A 13248-nucleotide genomic window follows, 5' to 3' on the forward strand; every position below is an offset into this window, starting at 1 on the left:
GGAGACAGGAGGATTGCGCAGGTTCAAAGCCAGCAGTGCTGGCTTAAGAGACCCTGTTTCCAAATAAAAATATAAAAAATGGGTCTGGGAGTGTAGCCCAGAGGTAGAAGAGCTTCCAGGAACCGCAGTACCACCAAAATAAAATAAAAATAAATTAAATAAACAAACAAACAAAACTTGTTTAGTCAAAATGTAGGTGGCTGTAGTCACAGTTTATGAAGAAATGTTATTCTACTTTCTAATAAAGCTGTGGATTAGATGAATTTATAAAGTAGCCCCAAATTGGAAGCCCAAATTCCCCCAAAAGCAGAATAAACAAGCTGTAGTATATTTATTTATATAATGGAATACAACAGAGAAATAGAAATTAACTACTGGCATGGGCAGTAGTACTACTGATACCGAATAAAAGAAGCCTTCAAGCCGGGCGTGGTGGCGCACGCTTATAATCCCAGCTTGTAATCCCCGCGCTTAGGAGGCTGAGACAGGAGGATCGCACAGGTTCAAAGCCAGCCTCATCTACTTAGTGAGACCCTGTTTCCAAATAAAAAAATATAAAATAGGTCTGGGAGTATAGCCCGGAGGTAGAAAGCCTCTCTGGGTTCCACCCCTAGTACCACCTAAAAAAATAAATAATAATAATAATAATAATAATAATAATAATAATAATAATAATGATGATGTCAACTTAAAAAAAAAAGCCTTCAGTAATCAAACATGGTGGCCAAACATGGTGGCACATGCCTATAATCGAAGTACTTGGGAGGTTGAGAAAGGAGAATCTCAGGTTCAAAACCAGTCTCAGTCTTTAGTGAGGCCCTCCAAAACTTAGTGAGATCCTGTTTCAAAATAAAAAATAAAATAGGGTTGGGGATGTAACTCAGAATTTCCAGCTGGACATGGTGCATGCTTGTAATCCCAGTACTTGGAAGGCTGATGAGACAGGAGGATTGCACAGGTTCAAAGCTAGCCTCAGCTACTTAGTGAGGCTCTCAGCAACTTAGTGAGACCCTATTTCCAAATAAAATATAAAACAGGTCTGGAAGTGTAGCCTGGAGGTAGAAAGCCCCTGGGGTTTCATTCCCTGTTATCAAAAAAAAAAAAAACTTATAAAATATGATAGAAAGGTCTTTTAAGCCGGGCATGGTGGTGCACCCTTGTAATCCCAGTATTTGGGAGGCTGAGACAGGAGGATCACGGTTCGTGGATAGCCTCAACTACTTAGTGAAGCTCTTTGCAACTCAGTGAGACCCTATATAGACTCATAGTATAGTAATATCTTGAAGTGCCTCCTTTTAAATCTCTATATAAATATCTTTATATCCCTATTTAATACTACTTAAAAGTTTAAAATTTTCAAAATCTAAAACATTATTTTGAAGCATAAGGGCTGGAGGTATCGCTCAGAGGTAGAATATCCTGGGCTCAATTCCCAGTACTACCTAAAACAAGTTTCAAAATTTCAAATACTAAATAGCATAAAATAAACCAAAACAAGTTATTTTTAAAAATTATCTTTACTTATAGTTTGTTATCAATATAAGATTTGAGTCACAGAATCACAATGGATCAATCTAGCAACTACTTAAGAGCTCACCACATAAAATGAGAAGCTAAAACTAAAGTTTGTTCCAGGACTCAAGTTCTTTTGAAAGCCAAAATGACAACAAATATATTTTGTAAAGTTCACATTAATAAATTATAAGTTAACAACAAGGTTATAGGATAATGTTTTATATAGTTATACTTCAACCTAACAGTATTATAACATATACTTTGGAAAACTTAACCTATTACAGGTTAGTCAACAATTTTACATTGCAGTAAAACACTTAGCCAGCAGTAGAGGGCAGCATACTACTTGTTTTAACTTTTTTAAAAAAATCTAAAAACGGAAATCTCTGTACTGAGACTTTTAGGCTTTCTCACCCCTTTCAAGGCTGCTGGCTAAGATATACTTGTATTATAACCTACTAAAAGTAAAAATGCCCTGTAACAATTACAAGTATTTTACCCAAAGGGAAAAAAATTGGTATTTATAATTTCTGAGCAGATAAATAAAAAATAATCCAAAATTTCTGTGGCAATTTATTATCCAATACTTTACCAGTTATCTAGTGAAAAGTATTTAACACCCACTGGAATCATAAATACCTTTCTATATCCACATAAGACAGTAATAGACAAGTCACCAAAATAAGTATCACAGTTATTATAATCATCAGATTTTAGTAACCAGAGATTTAGGAGAATTGTCTCAGAATATACTAGGTATTAACATAGCTCTAATATCCAAAGTAGAAGCAGCAAAAGAAGAGACTGATAAAGTAGAAATAGGCATGGCCTTTTCAGATCTCATCCTTTCACATTTCCTTTATTTCAACTATCATTCCACTATGTTCCCGGTATGTTACAGTTTAGGAAACTGAAACCCAGATGTATAAGAAACTTGTTCAGAAATCAATTACTAGGAGTAGACCCTCTCCAGAGCCTGAGCTTCAGCTATAATCCTTTACTCTCTGTCCATTCTCCTTGGGGAAACTTTCTTCAGTAACTACAAAAAAGAATAAAAAAAATAGGGTTGGGGTGTAGCTCAGAGGTAGAATGCCCCTGGGTTCCATCCCCAGTACTGCAATAAATAAATAAATAAATAAATAAATAAATAAATAAATAAATAAATAAGCAGGCAACCTTCATGATTTCAATCTAGCAGGTCTCAAATAAGATAAACATTAACCAGAAATTAAGGATTATTTTAAAGGTGAAATAGTTAAGAAACAAGACAACATATTGTGAAAGTGCAGAAGCCTAATCATTGTAGATACGTTTTTTTTGTTGGTTTTTTTTTTTTTCCGGTGGTACTGTAGATGAAACCCAGGGGCTTTTCTACCTCTAGGCTATACTCCCAGACCTATTTTATACTTTATTTGGAAACAGGGTCTCACTAAGTTGCTGAGAACCTCACTAAGTAACTGAGTGGCTATGAACCTGTGCGATTTTCCTGTCTCAGCCCCCCAAACCCTGAGATTACAAGTGTGCACCACCATGCCTGGTTCTGTAGGTAAGTTTAAAAGCCATAATAATGAGCTCTTCTATATGTAAATGTAGAAACAATTAGTGAAATATATTTAATATAAAATAAGGCAATTTAACTGGAAATCAGCTTGAAGGTTAGTTAAGCTATGGAAAATTTGGCAATATATCAAAACACTAAAAATGTTCATATGGCAGAAAGGGTAGAAAGGCAATCAAGTGCTCCTTACAACCTTGGGCTCTTTTCTAAGAATGCTGATCTTACTCATGAGGTCAAAGCCTTCCCAATGATCATCTCCCAAAAGCCACACCCCAACATCATTACACTAAGGATCAAATTTTAACAATAATTTGGAAGGATATCTATCATTCAAACTACAGCATGTATCTTTTAAAAGTTTCAACCCAATTTCATCTTTTTTCAATGGAACCAGTTGTTACAAAGTTTAACAATAATTTGGAAGGATACTATCATTCAAAATACAGCATGTATCTTTTAAAAGTTTCAACCCAATTTCTTTTTTCAATGGAACCAGTTGTTACAAAGTTATCTCTTTAATTTATATTTCAGTAAGTAATGAAAAGAGAAACTGAAATAAAGATAATTTTCTATGGGAGCTGAGGAGAGAAGGGAAGGAAGAGAAATGAGACTTATGTATATAAAATTTTAATGACAGGTTTTGTGTGTGTGGTTATGAACCCCAGGGGCCTTCAACCTCTGGTCTATTCCCCCAACCCCTTTTTATTTTTTATTTGGAAACATGGTCTCCCTAAGTTGCTGACAGCCTCACTAAATTGCTGAGGCGTGCTTCAAACCTGGTATCCTCCTGTCTCAGCCTCCCAAGTGCGGGGATTACAGGTGTGCACCACCAAGCCTGGGCTAATAATGAGTTTTAATTTTTTAATTATGTGAGCTTATTATCCACTAAAAAGTAATGTTTAAAATTTTGGGGGACCCAGGAATGGTGGTGCATGCCTGTAATATACCAGCCACTCCAGGATCGGAGGCAGGAGGATCACAAGTTCAAAGACATCCTGCAAAACCGTGCAACTTAGCAAAACCCCTCAAAATAAAACTCAAAGGGCTAGAATATAGCTGAGTGGTGCAGTGTTTGTCTAGCATATGAGTGGTCCTCTGTTTGACCCTCAGCAACACAAAAAAGAAAAAGAAAACAAATCAGGAAGAGTAAATATGTGAAAAGTTGGCTCTGAATAGGACAGGGCAGATACAGAACACTTCCATCAGTGCATAAAGTTCTACTGAAAAATGCTAAAGCTGTTAAGTTTAACATTTTGCAACCCCAAAATAGAAGCAAGCAGCTGGGCGTGGTGGCACACACCTGTAACTCCAATATTTGGGAGGCTGAGAGAGGAGGATCACAGGTTCAAAGCTAGCCTCAGCAAATTAGTGAGACTCTGTTTCCAAATAATAAAAAGGGCTGGGGATATAGCTTGGAGGTAGAAGGCCCTTGGGTTCAATCCCTAGTACCAGAAAAAGAAAAAAAAATAATCAAATATATGCTATAAACTGTCAACAAATCATTCAAATATTTAAGTGATAGCCGGGCATGGTGGTGCACGCTTGTAACCCCCCACGTTTGGGAGGCGGAGACAGGAGGATCACGCTGGTTCGGAGCCAGCCTCACTAGCTTAAGAGACCCTGTTTCCAAAAAAATATATACAATAGGTCTGGGAGTGTAGCCCGGAGGTAGAAGGGTTTCCAGGAACCCAACTACCACCAAAAAAAAAAAAAAAAAAAAAAAGTGATAGCCAATTAAGTGTCAAACATGCTAAAAAAAATTAAAAAATAGAAAACATCGGGAAGATAAGCTACTTTCCAGATCCTTTTGAATTTATTATAAACATAGAATGATAAATTTTACTCACAGTTTTTAAGGATATCAATATATAGCCATGTTAAAAATGAGACTTAACCTGTATTACAAAACTTAATGTTCTTTAAAAAAAACTACAAATTTGGATCAACTATGCCAAAGCTTTATTCATCTTACAATTATTTACTGAGAATCTACTATATGTCAGACATTTGAGCAGGAAGAGACCATGGAAAACAAGTCTTAACTTTTGTAATACAGTTCAATGAGGCAAACATAAAATTATGAGGAATCATATAAATACATGATATACTGTGTTATAAAGATAAAGCACACTTTTATAGAATAACATAACTTAATAAAGGAAGGCCTGGGTTTCCCTAGGAAAGTAATGTATAAGCTGGAATCTGAAAGGTCATAGTAAGATTAACAGGTATGGGGGCTTGCAAACTGTTATGCAAAAAGATTTCGAAGACGAAAGAAATACTTCCAGAACTGAAACATGTTCTATTGACAAAAATAATGAAAACCTGGTTTGTACCCCCTAACACTCATGCATTGCCAATTCCTTAATTAGAAAAGATATCCAAAACTATACATACTTTAAACACTGCCCTGACAACCCTTAACATGGATTCCAAGTCTTGATTAAAGTAATAAAAATATTAACAAGTAACACTGAGTTTAAGAAAATTTCCTGAAATATGAAAATTCATTTCAACCTAGGAAGGAGGAAATATAGAGCTTAAGAATACACACACAAATTTTTCAGTTTTTTCTTCTGTCTCCTAGGCTTTTGCTAAATTACCATAAAATTAATACAGATAAGAGAACATTATTTACTTAATCAACAAGCAGTATAACAGAAGATGGAAAAGACATGGCTCTACTACAAAAAATTCTTAAACTAAACTTATATGCCTGCCTCTCTCCTTCCCTCCCTTCCAGAAGTTAACAAACTAAAAAACCTCCATAATAAAGAATATAAATGCCCTTTGCTATAGTTTATACACAGTGCTCTCTATTGTTAACATAAGAAAATATAATATACAACAATATTTCCTAATCATTCCTGTTAAGCCTTGTATGCACCCAGTTAATTTTCCTATGGTGACAATAAGCCTGACAAAAACCACACTTGTCTGCCTGGTACCTAACAATATTAACTCCACACCAACTGACATATTCACAAGAACATAAGAACTTACAAACACAAAACTAAAATTCTCCTAGAAAGACATTATTATGTGAAAAAGCACAAGCTAATAAAATGACATAAAACCTATGTTGGTATTCCAATAGTCAGCAATGTTGCCATGACAGAAATGTTAAATAGTATCTTTTCCCCACAAATATCTAAATCCAAAAGTGTATTTCATAAATTTAAAGAGTACGTACATTTTAACTTTCACTAAAAAGCAAAACAAACACTACATTTGTGTTTAAAATATATTGTGAAAAAGAATGTGGAGCAATTTATGATCATCTTAAGTTAGTAAATGGTATATGACTGTAAATGGAGGCCAAGAGTTGGCAGTTCAATAGCAGTGACAATTTAGTCATCACATCTCACAATCTAGTCATTTGCAAGTGTTTTAAAATAAGAGTTTTCATTGTGAAGAACATATAGATATGGGGGGAGGACTAATCATCATTGCTTTAGTTCAACCCACATGCCTGTTCTTAAGGGTATCCATGGTAGCAGTGATGCAACATGCCTACCTAGTTCACTGTGCCTACACAAGTGGGAGAAAGGGGAGGCGGATGATGAAAAAACTTCTCTTGGAAAGGTGTTTTAGTATTAGCATGATAGAATTACATGAACTACCCTGTTAGACTTTTAAAACATATATAAAAACCACACAGCTCTCTAAAGATGAAAAGAGAAAAGACCCTAGGGCTGTGGAGGGGGGCAGAAAAAGGGTAGCATGCACTATATCCTCTAGATAAAAAAATTTTTTTTTAAATTTGCTATTCCTGCTGTAGCTGTTAGCTTAAAAATGTTCAAAGGAGTTATTTCCAATAACAGAACAAATCATTTTAAGTTAGCTTTTTCAAAAGTAAGTACAAACAATGTTTTAAGCTTCCTAATTTTAAACCTAAATCTTTTTCTATTTTTGTTTTAAGTTACATAATAAAAATTTATAAAAATACTTTAAGGGTAATGATTACATCAAATTTTTAAGCAATAGTGGCTCTCTGCAAAAAAAAAAGGGTTAAATACAAAAAATTCTATATTTCTCAAGAAACATGTAGCAAAGAAAAAAGATCATTTCAAATAACCTTAAAATACTATTAGAAATAAAAACAAAACTAAATAAAATGATAAAAGGTAAATCATGGGGAGAATAAACCACAAACATCCATTAAAAAAAAATTATAGAAAACACCATTTTACAAGCTAATGTGCCCTTTAAACATTCTTTAGGAATATTTCATCAAGACAGTTTAGTTAGAGGTATAGAAGATATCCCCTTATAATCAGAGGGTTGGTTCCACTTAATAGGCATGTCTGTATCCGATCACAAACTATTACTTGAATTCTGTGTGCAACATGAAAACCAATTTCCATCAATTTTCCTACTTTTCCTCTTGTGAGAAATAATTGACTATACAGAAACAGTAATAAACCTCCTTTCAGAGATAATAAATTTACTTATCTTTTATTAGTATATATTATTTTTAAATCTCATATCATCAGTGTATAGAAATAAAAAACCAAAAGGGTAGTAAAACTCTTCACATTTTAAAAACCAATGTATACATTTTAAATGTAAGCACCCAGAATCTATAATAATGCAATCACACAATGTCTACAAACTGGTGCTCATAAATAAAGGCCAGACTTAGAGATTAGTGAACTATGCTGCACTCTGAGGACAATGAACAAGAGAATTTTAAACAAGTACTTGAAGAAGTACACACTTAAATCATTTTACATCCGAATCAACATCTTTCCAAAGGTAACACACACAGAACTTGACTCTTTTCTTCTTTAAAAATTTTTTACCTATATTTGTAATAAATGAAAGAGACCAGAAAATGTTCTCAAAATGAGTTATACTCATTTTGTGTGGAACACAAAGTAGAAAAGAACTTTGAGAATATATTTAGAAGATTTAAATATAACCAAAGATCTTGTAAACCTTTGCTGTTAAAAATAAAAAAGCTTTCTGTAAGTCTCAGGAAAAAATTATCTGTTTAACAAACTATTTTTTAACTATATGAAAAACATTCAAAATATTGCCTTTCCTAAAGGATATGAATTAAGCATCATATAGATTTAAATACCTGTTTTCAAACCTCTAGCAATGGTTACACTTTATTTAAAAATACATTATGAACAAAAGATCTTTCACATCTGTCACTAACAATAATATAAAAAAGCATATTGTAGCTTACCTTTGTGGTTACAATGCACAGGCAATCCATTACTCTACCATTACAATAATATTTTATACATAAAGTAAAACTATTTTTAAGTTGCCTATTTGGACAAAAAAAATAATAAAGTTGTGAGATAAAATCATAGATGATAAGTTATAATTGTGACAAGCTCTCTCCAGGATCCATTCTTAGAGGTAGCAATTTTTCTACTATCTGAAATACAAGAAACCAGAATGTGTCACGTGCCCTACAATCTTCTTTATATAATCTGTATCTGAAGAACTTGAAATTATCCCACAAAACACTGTGGAAAATGTCAGGGTTTATTCCACAAGAGACCACTGCTGCTTCAGATGCTATTTCATTTAATCCCTCTTTTCAAGATATGAGGTTACAGGGAGTCATCTGATGAAATGCTCCATGAAGAGGTTTATCCGATATAAATTTAAATGTTTCTTCTTGTTTGCTACAGTTTGGATATTGAAGAGAAAAAAAACTACCAAAAAAAATCACTAAAAAAAATGCAAGCAAACATTTCTTCCACTAAACCATTTCAGCAACTGCAGCCTGCAAAGTAATGACTTTCTCAGGCAGTAATGAATGGAATATTCCATGTGGTATTTTTGAGAAGGGGAGCAGAAAGAATAAAATACAGTAAATTTGAATTTTATCTCTAAAACTTACCTTGTCTGTTTTTACTAAAATAAATAGATAGCATTTTACCAGTGAAGGCAGATTTAGCTTTAGTGCTTTACTAAATCCATCTCACTTGATCCCTTGCCCTTCCTAAAAAACCACCACAAAGAGATAGTTATAACTATGTACCATTTCAAACTCCTCAGTAAGTTTTCATTTTTAACCCAAAAGTCACCTAACTTTGTGCATTTCTATCTAGTCTTCAAGATCACCAGGAAGACAGATAAGCTAACCCATAAAAGACAAGATAAAGGAATGGCAACTGCCTTTTATCCTCATAAACCTCCAGCCACACTTTCCTACTCAAACATACAGTAAAGGAGAATATTATCTGTAATTTATGTCCACAGTGTTTCTTCATAATCTACACAGTATGAATGACCTCAAATTCAAACAGTTAAATTGTTCCTACTTACGCCAGGCGTGGTGGCGCACGCTTGTAATCCCCGCGCTTGGGAGGCAGAGACAGGAGGATCGCGCAGGTTCGAAGCCAGCCGCGCGCGCTGGCTTAGGAGACCCTGTTTCCAAATAAAAATGTAAAAATAGGTCTGGGAGTGTAGCCAGGAGGTAGAAGGGCTTCCAGGAACCCCAGTACCACCAAAAAAAAAAAAAAAAAATTGTTCCTACTTCCTTCAAATACACCATTACTACTTCTACTAATGCACATGGACTGCATCAGCAACTTTCATACTAAAACTAAGTTTTGCTATAAAGGTTATGAAAGAGTTAATACATATGTATCACTTAGTACTCATCTAAGTGAAAGCATTATAACTGGTATTATTATTTTGGTATTTATCGGGTGATAGTCTTTTGTTTGAGGCCTAAGAAAATATAGTTTAGATAGGTCCTGTGGGATTTTACCTTAAATAGACCCTAATAGGGCTATTGTGTAAGGAATAAATGAAATAATACTTGCTTAGCACTGAGGATAATGTGAACATTATTAAGCACTCAGTAAACACCAGCTACACCTACATACCTATTGTGGTAAATAAAATATATTTGATCTTTATCTCATCTCCACCCCCACTCCCCTCTACCCCCATTCCTTTATGGTGAGCCTTAAAAACCCTTGGAGACTCCTGAGTGACAGAAGTATCTATAACAAGACTTTCAATCTCACCTGAGGTTATACCAATGAGGTGACTTAGGGTGGGACCACTAGAAAGTTCCAGGATGGGGCTGGTGACCAGAAAGAACAAGGGGTTAAAGTATTAGAGGGTTGGAACTTTCAGCTTTACCCACTAGACACTAAGAAAAGGGTTGGTGTGGGGTAAATGGAATTCAAGCCCTGTAAAAACTTTCAAACAAGAGTTTATGAATTTCTGGGATGGCAATTGTGCCCACCTGCTAAGAGAGTGGAACACCCCAACTTTATCAGGACACCCCAACTTTATCAGGACAAAAGCTCCTACATTCAAGACCCTGCCAGACCTCACCCTTAACACCTCTCCATCTGACTGTTTACTGCATCCTATATAAAACTTGTGAGTATATGTGTTTCCTTGAGTTTAACCATCCTATTAACCGAAACCAAGAAGCCAATGGTTGTGGGAACTCTGGTAACAGCCTACTTACAACTGGTATCTGAAGCGAACTGAATTAAATTATAAGACACCCAGCTGGTGTATCTAGAGAACTGCCTGGTGTGTGGAGGAAAACCCCACATATCTAGGCACCAAATGCTCTGTGTTGTGCTGAGTGAGAACAGAGGGAAAAGGGGTTGCTTTCTCCTCTTAGACCAATATATGTATTACAGTTAAAAGGTTTGGGGGTGGGAAGAAGCACATTTCATCATGGGCCAACACATCCCTTTTCCCATGCAAAACATTGCCTATAAATTGCATGCTCTGTTGAAAACAGAGTACTTCCTCCTCCTGATCCAACCCTCAACAATCCTATGCTCCCAATATGAAGCGGTGAAGCCTATTCAAAGCTTATGACTCTTTAGTTATCAATTTTAAGCAAAATACTGAAAATAACGTAGGTAATATCCAAACACTGATGGGGCATTGTGTTTTGTGAAGGAAAATAAAAAGATATACAAGAATCTTTAGCTGTTTTCTCTTTTGGTGTTCTGGAATTTCTCTCATGAAACTTTTTATTTTATTCAGAATAATCTGGCCCAGACAAAGATGGCATCCCTAAGTGTGACCTCATAACAATGAAAGCTGAAAATCCCTATAGCAAGACATAAATACTGTTCAGCCAATTAAAAGGCTCTATAACTTTAGTCATTTTCTTTTGGGGTAAGAGGGGGCATCTCAGTCTTTCCTTTTATAAAACTATATAGCTTCTAAAAGCTCTCTTCCACCTATTCCTATATTTTAATTTCTAAATTCACTAGATTCTAAGCTCTAACAGGGCAAGACTCAAGAATATCTCTGTAACTATCAGTTTATTGTCAGTACCTGTGGGGAGACAATGTAACAGAGGCTCAATAAATACTGGTTAGATTAATAAATGGCCTTTCTAATATCTAAACTATAGGTGATTACAAAGTTTAAAGTCTGAGTTGACCCTTAAAATTAGGTATTCCATTTTTCTAGTAAAAACTCTTTAAAATAGTTTTGCCAATTCAAATGTAAACCTTAAGAATATAGATGAAATAGCCAAATATCTAACTCTAAGTTTACTGAGTCATGTTAGTATATATTTGACAATACAAATTATTAAAATAATATGTCAAAAATACTGTTTTATTCCAGAAAGCAATTTTTTTTGGGGGGGGGGTAGTACAGGGGTTCCTGGAAGCCCTTCTACTTCCAGGCTACACTCCCAGACCTATTTTATAGTTTTTTATTTTTGGAAACAGGGTCTCTTATGCCAGCCCGGCTGGCTTTGAACATGTCTCTGCCTCCCAAGCATGGGGATTACAAGCGTGCACCACCACGCCCAGCTCAGAAAACAATTTTAGTTGAACTCTTCACATTCACCTTGGACATGAGGATCATCACTGTAACTACAGCTACTTTTGAATCATCTGCCTATTTGGCCTCAAATATCAGTTTCACAGAATGTAAGTGTTTAAGATGTTGCCCTTTTTGACTAAAAAGTCACCTGAGCATTTATCCCAAGTACTACTAGTACCATTCATGTAAGAAACCAAATTTTCCCCTTTCGACCGTAGATATGCATTTACGATCCCTATAATGTAGCCACTTAATTATATTCCTTCTTAGTGTATTTATTAATCTTTCAGAAAATCTTGCATATAACATCTAAAGCTTGTGGCTTTTAAGGTCATACTCAGGAATGATTATTTAATCTATGTTAAAATTCTACACTTACTATTGCCTCTTCTATAACCATCTCAACTGGCACTAACTAGGAACATTTCAAGTCAATGTGTTCCCTCAGGCAGTCACTGGCTGTTCAAAATAATTTAAAAGTCATCCTGTAATATGGACAACTTTAGGAGGACTCAAATTTAAGTATTTGAGATGGCAATATTCTACATAATATTCAAGCATGTAAGATAATTAACAGTATCTCTCAGAATGCCAATGGCTTTCTATATACAGGCAATTACTTCCAAATATGATGGAATAGGGAAAACAGACTGACTATCCTACCTTAAGCAACAAAAACTAATCTGTCATATTGACAAGTACGAAACAACGATGTTCAGACATTGAACAAAGTGGTACAAAACAGTAGACCTCTGCTGTGAGAAGAGAAAGAAATGGGGCATATCCCGCAATTGCCCAGAAATAATCTCCAGACTGCAGGAAAGAGAGGAAGAGGAAACTAAGCAAAGCCCAGAAGGCTAAGCTGAGAAGGCAAAACAGAAATCAGGAAGGCCTAGGGCTCTAAAATTCCAGGTAAGAGTACTAGAAAGGAGAGAGCTGCATAGAGTTTCAGAGACTTGCAGTTAAATAAGGTGGCATTTTAATTCAAAAAGGGCAACATCTCAAACAACTTACATTCTGTGAAACTGATGTTTGAGGTGAAACAGAGCAGATGATTCCAAAGTGGTTGTAGTTATACTGATGACCCTAATGTCTAAGATCAATGTGAAGAGTTTGACAAAATTGTTTCCTGAAATATTACTAGAATAAAGTATTTTAGGACTCTCCTCGAGTCTTATGATTAGTTTTGATCTGCATATAAAGAAAATCTGAGGCTAGAAAATAATTTTTTAAAAAAGCAGGAAGAACAGTCAATGAAAAAACTAGGTAGAGCACTAAGTCACTGGGTAGAGTACTGCCCCAGTACTGGGACAAAATTAGGCCTATAGCAAAGGTTGCTTGGCCCCACTTTTAAAAGCTTAAAAGCAAGCTTCAAAAGGATC

The 13248-nt window shown here is 35.1% G+C and overlaps 1 protein-coding gene across 14 annotated transcripts in view; it reads right to left on the bottom strand.

The window, feature by feature from the left end:
• DLG1 (discs large MAGUK scaffold protein 1) overlaps nt 1–13248 on the bottom strand; it is a gene marked incomplete at both ends in the record, with an annotated part of 254956 nt that overhangs the window by 210326 nt on the left and 31382 nt on the right. The window contains one exon of one of the 14 annotated variants that reach the window (XM_080695609.1): nt 8271–8300. The exons of the other annotated variants lie outside the window; for them this stretch is intronic. Within the exon in view, the coding sequence (XP_080551735.1) occupies nt 8271–8300 (30 nt within the window). Of the gene's footprint in view, nt 1–8270; nt 8301–13248 lie in introns of those variants that run through there. 14 annotated transcript variants of the gene reach the window in all.

The sequence above is a fragment of the Muscardinus avellanarius genome, assembly GCF_963383645.1.
Source record: "Muscardinus avellanarius genome assembly, chromosome: 5".
NCBI lineage: Eukaryota > Metazoa > Chordata > Mammalia > Rodentia > Gliridae > Muscardinus > Muscardinus avellanarius.